Source organism: Lepeophtheirus salmonis, chromosome 3, assembly GCF_016086655.4.
Source record: "Lepeophtheirus salmonis chromosome 3, UVic_Lsal_1.4, whole genome shotgun sequence".
NCBI classification, from domain to species: domain Eukaryota; kingdom Metazoa; phylum Arthropoda; class Copepoda; order Siphonostomatoida; family Caligidae; genus Lepeophtheirus; species Lepeophtheirus salmonis.
The window spans coordinates 6800868-6814677 of NC_052133.2; the positions used below are offsets into that span (position 1 = coordinate 6800868).

At 29.9% G+C, this 13810-nt stretch overlaps 1 protein-coding gene across 7 annotated transcripts in view; it reads right to left on the reverse strand.

Moving 5' to 3' along the window:
- The window catches only part of LOC121114280 (3',5'-cyclic-AMP phosphodiesterase 4C), a 531705-nt gene that overhangs the window by 26959 nt on the left and 490936 nt on the right, over window positions 1-13810 (reverse strand). For all 7 annotated transcript variants that reach the window (XR_011779171.1, XM_071886949.1, XM_071886954.1 and 4 more), the window contains 2 exons: window positions 9826-10215; window positions 8885-8983 (listed from right to left, as the gene is read on the reverse strand). Coding sequence is in view for 6 of the 7 variants with exons in the window: in XM_071886949.1 (XP_071743050.1) it covers window positions 8885-8983; window positions 9826-10215 (489 nt within the window). In the remaining variant the exon portion in view is untranslated. The remainder of the gene's footprint in view (window positions 1-8884; window positions 8984-9825; window positions 10216-13810) is intronic.

The following is a 13810-nucleotide window of genomic DNA, read 5'->3' on the forward strand; positions in this document are numbered from 1 at the left end:
ATCTGGAATAAAATAATTCGAAAAAGTCGAGATACTGAATAGATATAACAAGGCTTTATTTACGTTTACTGCCATTTTTATTTTGAGGTCTGAAACTTTTCACACCACCCTCGTATAACACCTCAACAAATCATCAAAGTAACTCTTCGTCATACATAAGCACAGGCACTTTATGTTTTTAGATGTTTTTTCTTCAAGAATGAACTAGAGTAGGTTTAGCCGGGACATTAAGCAATTTAATTAAGAAATACTCTGCTTAATTTAAAACAAAAAATAAAGACCGTAAAATTGGAAGAATTATTCCTATGTTTGTATGATTTTTTAAAGTATGATTATACTAATATATAGACACTGTTCTTTCAAGCGATGAGGAAGTAGTTGCTTTAATTTATTTCAGACGCTGAATTTGCTGTCTCGCAGCCGCTTCTCTTAGCATCAATTAAACTTTCTAATATCCAAAAATACTTTCAGGTTGTACAGGTGAAGTAGTGGGCCAAAATACATTTTAAACTCTACCACCACCCCATTTCTAATCACCAAGAACCCCTTTCAATATGCTAGAATAACTTCCCCCCCCATCCCCCCACGAGATGTGCAGGCGAACTGCTGGGCCTGAGTTAAGGTAAAATTCTCCTCCGTAGCTTCCCTGAGTATCGTGAAACCCTCCTAATATCCAAAATACACACCGGTCGTCAAGTTGTACAGGTTAAGTACCGGGATTCAACTCCATGTCTAAGCAACAATAACCCCTTCCAATCCTCTATAATACACGCCCTTCCTCGGATTGTACAGATAAACTGCTGGACCCGAGTCAAGTTTAATTTATCCACCGCTGCTTCCCTGAGCATCATGAAACTTTCCTAATATCCAGAACACACCCTGCACCTCAGTTTGTACATGTGAAGTGATGGACCAAAATACCTTTTAAACTTTACCACTGCCGTTTTTTTAAAAGTAAAAAGAGCCCCTTCAAATATTCTAGAATACACCTCTGGCCATGGGTTGTGGGCAGCTGGACTCAGATGTAGTTTAAATTCTTCTACAGTCGCTTCCCTAATCATCAACGAACCTTTATAGTTTTTGAAATACTCTCAGGTTGTATAGGCAAAGTACTTTGAAATGCTATTTAAAGGCGGCAACGGTCCTGAGTTCCCAAAAAAAATGTTATTAGAACCGTTTTTGGAGCCATAAGAACGAACCTACATTAAAAATTTCCTAAAATCCATCCATTGGTTCTGCCGTGATTGAATGACATACATACACACACATACATTCATATTTAATATATAGATGAATAATGATAACTGCCTTGGAAAATAATAGATAATCACTGTTCCGATTGCCAACAAGATAAAATTTCACTCGATGGAAAATGCTTCAAATTTATAACTCTACCTATGTAATGTACAATGTAAATATAATATATTTATTTTAATCCAATCAAAGTTATTTGCTGGATTGCTGTAATCAAGTTTATTTTTAAAAAACCCATATTTGTTTTATTTACTCATGCAGAAGTCAAACCTTTGATACAATCTTTTATTTTATTCAAAAAGTTATTTAAAACATAGGTTTCGACGTATTTACCACCAGAGTTGAAATATATATATTTATATATGTTATATTAAACTATTGCTTTCAAATATATAAGTATTCGTGATAGGGTTTAGTTTGAAAATCTTAGACCGGTATGATAACTTATTTTGAATTTTATTAGATAAAACTAATATGGTTAACATCAGTTTCAAAGAAAAAATAGGCATTAATCGGTCTTGTAAAAAAATTGGCCTGGCTCGGTCTCATTTAAATTCCTACAATAAAGATCTATGTTTAAAATAACATTAGTGCAGAGAAAATATTATTATCATATAAAAATCAAATATACATATGAATTTTTAAATCAATTTACACCAAAAATAGACGAGGATTCTTCCTTTAGAGTGAGATGTTAACACCCCCACTTCATATTAAATAATGAAGAAAAATATGTAGGCGCACAAGAATCATCAGTCTTTTCATCCCTTCTTTATGTATAATATACGTCCCACCGGTATGTAAAAATAAAACATTAACGTGGTTACCCTCACAAATTGAAGAATGTTTTGGAGGAGAGCAGGTTAGCTGTCATAAGATTTTATTAGATCAGCTGCAAGGAGCCGTTACACAAAGGAAATATACACTAATTCCACTTATTATGGAGCAATATATATAAATATAGGCAGGAATTACTCAAATTTCGATCCTCAATTCTAATCCAACTCCAGCAAAGAATTAAATCTCCAGAGCAAACCCTTGTTCTTCTTTCCTGGGCACACGTACTAGTTTTTTGTTTGTTTGTTTTCAATTTATTGAAGGGGTCTAAACATTAAGAATAAATAGTTAATGGGATTTTTCTATCACTCCTTGGCCCGAGCAACACCAGGTAATCCTATGATAGTTACTTAATAATTACATGTTCTCTCAACAAGAATTTATTAATACTGACAACAGCTTTGAAAAATAGAAAATCCTATTCAGATTATCAACTAGAAAAAGTTTTTACCTCTTTGTTGGACATGCTTTATACGTATTAACTTATAAATCAGGAATGGGGGAGAAAATCGATTTTTATATTGAGTAGTGTTGGATCAGTCCTAGGACTGATCCCCTTATTAGTCTTTTTTTAAGGCCCCTTTCATTCTTTTTTTTAATCCGTCCTATCTTTTGTACCTTTCAATGGTCCTAAGTACTGGTACATCGGTCTTTCAGTCCGACGGTCCTATCACCTTTTTATTTTCTTTACTCATAGCTCGGATTGAAGAATATAAGAATTCAGAAAATAGAAAAAGAATAGCTAGAATGTATTATAGAATGTTGTAGTCCCTCATTTTCTACAGGTATCTTGTATTTTTAAAAGAGGTTATGAATTATGATATAACTTCAGCGTTAGTAGTAACTAAGTAATTTCATCTGTTGTAGTTTCTAAATAAGACCAATAAGGATCAGTCCTAGGACCGACCCAAAACTAATAGGTATACTATAAAAATCTGTCCACGATCTTAAAATAATTAAATTAAGGTCTCCGAACTGAAATTGCAATCCAGACCGAAATATCAGTCCAAATCATTCCATAAAAACCTTTTAGAACGAACCTGAAAATTAAGTTCAAACTGCATCGCAGCACTAATAAATATTACATTTTTAGTATAAAATAATAAATGGAGTATGTATGCATACCATATACCTACTCGTATAGCTAGCTAATATAAATGAGATTTATGATTGTAAGTTAGTAAAAATATACTTACATCTAGTGTTTACATACGTTATTAATCTTATTTTATGTTAAATTAAAAATTCAATCTTCAAATCTGTATAAAATCTGACTTGAGTTAATCAAATCCTTTTCCGTCGATTAAATTATTATTCCCATATTTTATTATTTTTCAAAAAAAAGTTATGATTTTTGTAAATTAAATTTGCTCATAATTTCATATCAGGATTTTTATATCTATTAAAAAAAAAAGATTTTTAAAATATAAATCAAGGTATCATGTTAGAACAGCGTTAAAATAGTAAAATATTATTAGGGACCTGTTTGATTGATATAGTTAATGGTACAAAGGAAAATTAACTTATATAAAATTATTTCAAATGATGAGCATAATTTATAATGAGGTAAAAAACTAGCAGATACCCATTTAATCAACAGACAAACATTTGCTATAAAGGGGTTACATCTGAATAGAAAATGAGATAAATTTTGATTTTCCTATCTTGTTAGAAGACAGAGGTAAAATGCTATTAAATGAAATTCATTAGTCTATAGAGTTCAACACACAACCATCTTGTGTAACAGTTGACATGAATGATTTGAGGACATATTTCTAGCGAAATATCACTGGGCTTTTCCAATAGTCTCTTCACTAATCTTGTAGGCCCCATCTTTTCCTTCTTTGGAATTAAAATCTTTGATTTTGTTATATTTGACCATTCGTATTGTCATAAAAACAGGTGGGCCAAATCTTTTGTCAATCATTGTCACATAAAAATGAGCTTCTTTAATGTGAAAATATAAAATACTATCATATTTTCTATTCTGTAAAAAGGAGTTCAGATAAATTTCAAAAGTTTATTATCATATCTTCCGTCGTTAATATCGTTTTTTCTTACTATATTTTAATTCAAAAATAGAATATGCCTAATCTTAGAATATAAGTGGAACATTAATCAAAATGTAGACCAAAGAAACTAAAATTCATTTGGAATAATTTTTTATACTATTCTATTAATGTTTCGTTGCCTTATTTGAAGATTTGCGTGAGAAGATTTTTGTCCAAAGGTCAATTTGACGAATGGTCCTTTTACTGAAGAATATTTCGTCGTTCGGACATTTTGCTGAAGGAATATTTGAGATATTTGACGAAAAATGATGGATAATTTATTGTTATACCTACACGATTGTATATTTTAATTCAATTTAAAATGATAGTATGAATAATAGGTATTGGTTATATACAAAATAAGTCATATAAATAAATTAATGATTTTATTTTGCAGAATAATTATTTATTTAAACATTAATGATCGTTATTTAAACACAACACACAGTAGTATGTGGTTCGAATGTAGTACGAATATATACTTTTGTTGTACGATTAAATAATAAAACTGTTGTAGTACTTTAAATAATAAATCACTTCTCCATTATCAGTTGACCTGGTGGCTATTCAAATATGAAAATACTTATGCATTGACGAACAAGCATAATATCATGCTAGAACAGTGATTTTCACTTCGTTATATCATAATATGTCAAGAAAAAGATCTTGTCTGTAATGATGCAAACCCCTGAGAAAATTAGGAGACTACAATCTTCTTATATGTAAGCGAAGAAAATTGTAAATCTCGGTATAGCTAGAGCAATCTGGAATCGGAAAAAAAATATGAAAACGAATGTCTTTGTCTCTTGATTAACTTTATTTTTTTCTACAAAGAGAAAAAAAGAGTTTGAGAACCATAACAAGTGACATAAACACTTCTTGAAGGAATATTTAATTTGATTTGTTTAATATGATACAATGACATTTGAATATGTAACTTCGATTTTTTACTTTTCTAAATTGCTATTTATCAAAGAATAAAAATATTACAACTCAACATATCAATTCAATCCAATTTAAAATTAGAATCCGCCTATTTCATTTAATTCTACGGAAAATATCAATAGAAAAAGCTACTAAAAATGAATTCATGTAATAATATCATTTGGTTAATTGCAGTACGAACGGTTGGGGTCAACTCTATGGGAAGATCACTGCTCTTGCCACATATTATGCTTGTTTGTCTTACCATGATTATTTTACAATATGAACAACACAGGGGAATAATTAGGGGGAAACATTTTGTAAAAATGAATTGAAAACAATAATCAAATTTATCTATTATAATCCATAATCTAAAGCTGATCTTAGTTATTCTCTCAGTCATTTAAATTCTAAAATATCTACAATTATAGTAATTCGGGGCTAATATCTTTAAGTGCAATAATTCTCAAATGCCTGAATTAAAGGTAGGATTAAAAAAACTGATGTAAAAGTTTTATTTATTGATTCTGTATTTTGTTTTGAACTCGATATATTTCCATTTTTAGACTGAAAATAATGACAAACAAGCATTTTCTTAAGACCCTTATATCATAGTTTATATTATAGAAAAATATTCAATGCATAATTTAATTAAATATCTTTGAATTTTAAGCCTTAACAAGATTTAATTAATTAATTAACAATATAATTTTAACAAAATTAAAACTATAAATATTTTGTGCTTAATCTCTTGAATGACATTGACTTTGTGGACCTTGGTTCATAATTGGTAGGAGCAATTTTATTAAATATTTGAATAATGATCATTATTTTTCGAATAAAAGTACAAACAATTTTTTTTTAAATTTAATGCGTAACTTTTTGTGAAAAGCTTCATTTGTATCATTACCGACTTTTTGGTTATTCATAGACACATAGTATTGTTAATCGGGTATTCTTTTCTTTTTTTTAGCTCGTCTATTTTTTGCTTGTATTATTCCCTTTTCTACAACATTCAATTATATTTAGAAATTGACTGAGTATTTGCATATGCACATTAAAAATGGAAGATAATAATGAGGATTTTCTGCAGAGTTGTAAGTGTAAGTCCTTGTTTGACTTGGAGTTTTGTAATTGAGGATGGTCATCGTGTTATTTCTTACCCAAGTTATTGAATATTTTCTTGTCCCTCGTCACAGCTGTTTGTAGCTGAACTGATGAAACATCATGACAGTTAAGCTGCTCTCCTTCAAAACATTTCGCAAAATGTATGATTTTGTTTTCTTTTCTTAACATATCCAAAATGCTCCTGATTAACATTACTACTTGGGGATCAATATTGACTACTTTAAGAACCCTTGCTCAATCCTATAACCATAACAATCATTAACAAATATAGCATGTAAAAACCTGTTCAATACTCCTAATGTGAATGATATAATAGTCTCGTATTAAAAAAACATAAAAACAATATTTTTTTTCATAGCTGAGAAAAGTAATAAATAGTTCAATACCAGTGATAAATAAGAATCGCAATCCCAAATTAAACATTCTTTTCTCGATACCGATCAAGATTCCAGCATACAACACCCGATTCTCTGATTTCCGATTCCGATTAATTTAACAACATTTTTATGGCAGCACTCTTTAGCATGCTCTTGAAAAGGCTATCATGCTAAGTTGAATTTAGTTGTTGAAAATGATTAAGTGATTTTCACGAATTATTTGTAACATTTACAACTTTTTATTTAAATTAGTGTGACCAGTTAATGTTGAAATTTAAGAGCCTAATATTGAAACAGAAGCCTTTTTATGACAAAAGTTAATCTAAACAAATTTTCTATTTTCTTTCAGACAAAACTTCGTAGATTTGAAGTAATTTAATCAGTTTTATAGATTTTGTTATGAGTAACTTTGTAAGCTAAAAACTAAATAAAATTAGGGAATTGTTTTTTTGGACAATATACTTCATCAAAAAATTAAAAAAATACCTTGAGTAACTTTCCTAGTACCCTTCTAGAGACCCCCAAACTAGTGTTGTTTAGTTTATTTATGTTAAAATATATTTTTTAGCCATGCCTGGAGTATTTTAAGTACTCTAATTTAAACTTCATAATTGCACATTAGTTGAAATAGTTAAAAAAATGTTAAAATTTCAAATAGTGTAATTTTTAATATACATATACCGTACAAATTCCATAATTTATAGAGTAACGTTCGACTCCAATTCACAAACTATACACCAAACTTGAACTCTTAAGGTTACGTACAAATCGAGGAAATAACACTTAAACGTGTTATTATAAATAGAAGAATTTTCATTCGCACAATCAACGCAGTTGGGGATCTCAAAGATCACTGTTTCTCCGTCAGCAAGTCCAAAACATTGGAGAAAAAGAAAGGCTCTGTCAAAAAGGTCAAACTGGCCCCAGATGAGTTAAAGAAAACATCCCTGCCCGATCCCTTCAAGTTCATGAGGGGCCATGCACAAGATCGGGGGAGGGGGTCAAAAAAGTGAGTAGAAAGAGTGTTGTGTGGGTGGAGATGTAACTTTTGACACCAGCAATGAAAGAAAGCCATTTTGTCAGTTGCAAGACTATTTTGAATGAGTCTTTTGAGTTCTTTTGATATCTTTTTTGACACTTTTGGCCCCTCTACACCTCCGATACCACCTTCCCTCGAGTAAACCATTTTGTGTGCATGTCAAAGAGAAAAGCTACTGTTAGCCAGCACAAGTACGCCATGAACGAAAACTACATCTGCAGTGGGTACCAGACATTATTTATTATTAAGAGAGTTCATACATAAATCAATTTATGGTATACATTTTGTTGAAATTCTATTGATAATAAACAAATTAAATATGGTTGAATTTTAGCAATAAAGTGTATGTGTCTTAATGGGCCCCTCGGTATCTCTGATTAGTACATACGAACAATTACTTAGTGAGCCTTTAGTAGTAATTTATTATGTAATGTTTTACATATTACTTATAAATTATACTTCCACGATGATAAAACATGACAATAAATTTTATTTTCTCAATTGTATATATAGACCATTTTGTTTGTATGTATATGATCAGTATCAAAGTAGGACTTAAATCAGCTAATGCTGATATATTTAATTATTAGATAAACAATACTTTACAAACATAAGACAACCCTATTATATAGCTAAACAAATAACTACTAACTACAGTTCGTATTGGCACAATAGAGCTCAAACAAAAGATATAACTCCTTAGAAAAAAACGATAAGAAGTGGATTAAGGAAATGAATTATTTTTTTGAATTTTAGATCAATGTTTTGAAAGATATGAAGAAAATGAAGCAATAATGACAATCATTTTCCAGCCAATTTGAACGTATCTAGGGTATCAAGCAAGAAAGTGTTCTAAAAATTAATACAATTCCAAAAATGAAAAAAATATGTATTCTTTCATCTAATATACAAATTTTTATGAAGCAATTCTGATTTTTCAATTACTTTCACATTCATTGACCTCATAACATTAATCTTAGTCAAAATTTGTTATTTACCTCACTATTTGGCAACAAAAATGTATGCTGGTTATATTATTAAAACAATTAAGTATACTTGGTTCGATTATACCCCCCTCCAAATGATGAAGGTGAGCAACGCCCTGGTACTACAACTAATAAACTCATAGCAAAATAACGGCTTCATATTTCTGTAATAACTCTTTGCAAACAAGTTAGCATATAGCTGGCATTGCACTTGGTTACTATCAATGAATTTTAGGTTATATAAACAATTTAGTATTTTTTAAAAGGTTCGAAAAATAGAGGTCTTACCTTAAATATCGTATACGCAACTACTGTAAGCGGCCTGGACTCTGAAAATTCTGCAATTTTGAACAAATCAACGCCCCATCGGTTAATATCCACAATGACCTAAAAGTTTTAAAAAAGTTACTGGATATATATTTGGATTGTTATGCAGGCTCTATGTAATCTTTCCGGGTACATTTCCACCGCCTTTAATTTTGCTGCATAGTGTATTCGTCTCCTTTTTATGCTTTTATTTTAAAGTTTTAAACTTTAACTTGAGTCTTTACTTGTTGAAACATTCATCTCCTTCTATCAATGTAGTTTCATACATTACTTCAAGCCTCAACTGAGATCATGACTGTGTGTAAGATAATTCTAGCATGGGCCTCTACAAGATTATATATGCGTGTTTTTTGTTGTTGTTTTTTGGTGGGGGAGGGGGGAATTTTTAAACAAAAATAAAAAATTATGAATTTTTGAAATTAAATTCAAAAATCCAAACCTACTAATACAAAATTTCTAATATTTAATTTTTCGGAAAAAAAATTCAAAACCTATATTTAAAAAAAAAAGAATTGAATCATATCAAAAAAAAAATCATAAGCCCAGAGCTATAAACTAAAAATTAAGTTTTTGAAAAAAAAAAAAAAAATGAATAGCTATCTACAAAAAAATTTCAAAAATTATATTTCAAATATTACATTTTTAAAAAAGTATTAAAATATTAAACTATTTGGATATATATTTCAAAAATTAACTAGCTATAACAGATAATATAATTTTTGGAAAATAATGTGAGAAATTAATTTTTTTGGAAAAAAAATGTAGATTAAGGGGTGCAACAACCCCTCCAGCCCACCCCCTGCAAATGTCTCCGACTAGGCACCTAGTCCTTCCTAAATAGATATGCGGATATGTACGCGGCAAAATTACTGATCAGGGGTTAATCAACTGTATTTACTTACTGATGAAAGATCGTCTTCCTGATTGGTTTCCACACCAAATTTTGGCAAGATTTTCACTGGCTTAATTGTCGATACCTTGACTCCGGATATTCGACTCATGAGCGTCACATCCACACATACCGTATCATCATCGTTATTGTTACATTCTGTGTCGTTATTCGTCCTGCTATTACAATTATTATTATTGATGGATAAGTTATTTTTATTGGAAGAGGTCGAGGGAGGCGGTGGTGGTGGAGCCAGGGACTGTTCCGCTTTGTTGACAATGGGAGGATGAATATCTACCTCTTGTTGTTTATCCAAAAAAGTGTTGCAAATATATTCCGATATTTGATTTCCAGATTTGGACTCCGAGAAATGACTTAGTTCTTTATTTAGCATTCTTTTGAACTAGGAAAATAAAGGGAAAAAATAAATATTTAGTTATAAAAAAAACCATGAATCCCTTTTTAAATAATTACACAAAACATAAAATGAAAAAATATATATATCTTAACCCTGCGTTAGTGAACTGTGATATTATACACCCCTACATTTATTTATCTGCTTCTAATTCCTTTGAATCTACATCCTATTTCCAATGTTTTTCAGCATGCTCCTGAAAAATTAGATCAAATTTAATAGAATTCTTTACATATTTTGATAATCCCATGTTCAGGATTTATTCGTATGTTTAACTATTTTAAATTGAGATAGAGCAAACTTAATTAAATATTTAGCTTAAAAGTCACTCCTATGCTTTTTCTTGGGATGTCTTGGATTCTTTTTTCTTAACGTACACAAATATAATGTTGTAAATATTATTTTATATAATACAAGTAACCTCATAAAAACTGAAAGATACTAATTTGAACCCAAAATTTGCATAAGGTAATGAGTATTTCATATACATTTTATTAAGAACAAAAATGTAATGATTTTACTATGAGAACAAAAAAATTTATAGCGTGTGAACACCAAACTCATGTTGCCTACATTATATTTAAATAGGAATTTATTTTCGGTCAATGTGTTATATATTTACATAAATATTTTTAACATTTTTATTGATATTATTAACTCCTGAAAAAATGGATGAAATAGTTAAAAAAATCATACAAAGTATAAATAATTTCATTATTATGATCGTACAACTATTCATCATGTAATTACATATATTTAAATTTCGAGGTTGTTGTTTTTACAATGTTCACAAACGACGTTGTAAAAATGACGGGCAGTAAAGGTGTGTTAATTTAATGATTCTTTATATCTTACTTTATACAAAAAAAAACTACCCATTTTGTCCATACAGATCTTGGAATAAATAAAGAAGCTTGGGTTGTAACCTGATCAAAAATACATATTAAAATAGAATGTTGCGATTTTAAATCCAAAAGATATTTAGAGCTCAATATTTTGTCAACCCTGAAAAATATGTTTATAAAAGTGTGCTCATGAGATTTAACTGACGAAACTGTATAAGAAAAAAGTAAAAAATCTTTGAGATTTCCTCCGAGTATTAACACCCTGCAGCCATTTTTGTGTACCTCCGTGCCAAGCACACGAACAAAGGATGCAAATAACTCCATCGACAATTATACTAGAGTGTTTTAATTGATGCTAACAAATTTGGTCACGTTAAAATTTTAAAATAGTACAATTTGTCCAAATTGGGTAATTGGAACCGGATTTATTCCGTAAAAACTAACATATTTCAGACTTTTATGTTTTGGAAAGTATGACTTTCTAGCTACCCGGATCTGAACACCTTGGAGAACTATGTGTTGGCTGTATGGGAGAGAGAGTCCAACGTGCACATAACACTATTGACTCTTTCTGGGATTCCATTCTCCAGGCACTGGCCAACAGGGACAAGGAGTTCCTCATCAATGCCTATACAAGGTTCAGGGCAGGCTATAATTGAAGCTAACGGTGTTCGGTTTGAGTAATTGATTTCACTATAGGCCCCGTCATGTAAGAGGGAAAAATTTGTGTTTTGCTGAATTAATGTTGGTAAATACATTGTGATATAGATTATCCTCAAATTTTCTGGATTTTAAGTCCCCCACCTTTTATAAATACATTTATATTTTTTTGTGCGTCTTGTATACAAATGCATCATAGCTGTACCTTTTATCTGTGTACACACTTAGGGAGTAATCTAATATATTTTTGATTGTATTAGTTTTCACCACCCCATAAAGACAAAAACAAATTGAAATTATACAGGGAGTTCTTAATTAACAAATACTATTAAACGAGACTTTCGGCTATGGGCCCCTAGGTGTCACCAGTTAGACATTACAAACCGGTCCAAAAATCTAAATGCTTATTTCGACAATATTTAAGTCATTGTTTGTATAGTTTCATTCAACAATGCACTTTTTTCGCTCTTAAAAATCTCTTATTTTGCGCCTACAAACTACGATGTGCGGACATAATTGATTTCCTATTGCCAATTGAAGAAAAACGCTTCTTAAGCTTACGTTGGACATGTTCTAAGCAGAGTGCAGTGCTTCAGGTGGTTTGAAAAATTCCAAAGTTGTGATTTTTACGTGAGAAAAGAAAGAAGGCAAAGCTGTATGTGTTCTGGGACCAGTCTGGTGTCATATGGTATGACGTTTTACAACCCGTTCAAGCTGTTAATGGTGATCGCTAACAATTGGGTTTGATCCCGAATCTGTATTTTATTTTTATTTTTCGAATCAAATCTAGTGTTCAAAAGTTTTAGTTTTAAATATTTTTACTGCTTTTAGAAGTTTGCTACAACTTTTGAGTAATGAAAATATATCAATTATTAACTAGCTAATTGTTTGCTAAATTCAAACATGTTTTATTTGGAGTCATCTTAGTCTGAGATTGTACAACCTATAGGCAAATAAATACTTATTTGTATCGTTTTGTCTGAAAAGCAGAAAGAAAATTGACTTTTTTTTTTTTTTGCTTTTAGAAAAATGAAACTATTCGAAATGTAAAAAGTTGGTATTTTATTTAGAAAAAGAGTATCTTTTATTCAATTTCTGATTCAGCACTAATATCGATTTTTTTTTTTAATACTAAAGTTGAATATCGAAGTTTTTTTGTTTCTTTTGTAAAAGCTAGATTTTTTATTTGGTTCAATTATGTGAGTGATTGTTTTTTTTAATTTAATCACACTTAAATTTCATAAATGTGAACAAAGAAAATTTAAAAATATATATACTAAAATTTTTATTTTCGTAAAGTATTTATGTCTTAAATATATAGCAGGTAAACATTTTGACAAGTATGGAACTATATAATTTAAATCTTCAGTGAAATTAGAAAATAGTATTTTTTTCTTTTGAAAATGGAATAATTTTATAGACTGAAATTACCCAAAAGTGAATATCAACGGTATCAATATAAATCTATGTACTTTTTTTGATAAATTCACCCTTCAAAGAGTCAAAATGGAAGATTTAATTAAATGAACGTCAATTCCTCAACTCAGTACATGTACTTTACACGCTTGTTACAAGAGCAACAAAGTGTTTTTATAGCAAGTTAAGATAATTTTTCATTAAAACTTTATTCAAATAAAAATTAACTGTATTAAGTTTTAGATGGACTTTGAAACAAAGTATTTAAACATAATTTTAACAAGACTCGACATTAAAAGATTGAGCTTTACTCTTAAGTAGCACAATACCACAAAAATGTATTATTATATATGGAAGTAATTTATACCTTTCTAAATCTGAGATATTTGATGACAGAAGACACTTCCTTTGGTTCACAATCATCTAAATTAAATATACTACATTTTCGGCAGTTACATGAACTTTTCTTCGAAGGATTCCCTGTGCTAGATGTTGAAGAAACAGTAAGAATATTGTAAGCACTCGAAGCATTCCGTTTAAAATAATAATTTCTAGCTGATAAATTAAGCATTCCTCCTGGGGCTGATGCATCAGATCCTCGTCCTGTTGCATCTGTTCCACTGGAATATTTTCTTCCGTAAAGTGATGATTCCGACTATAAA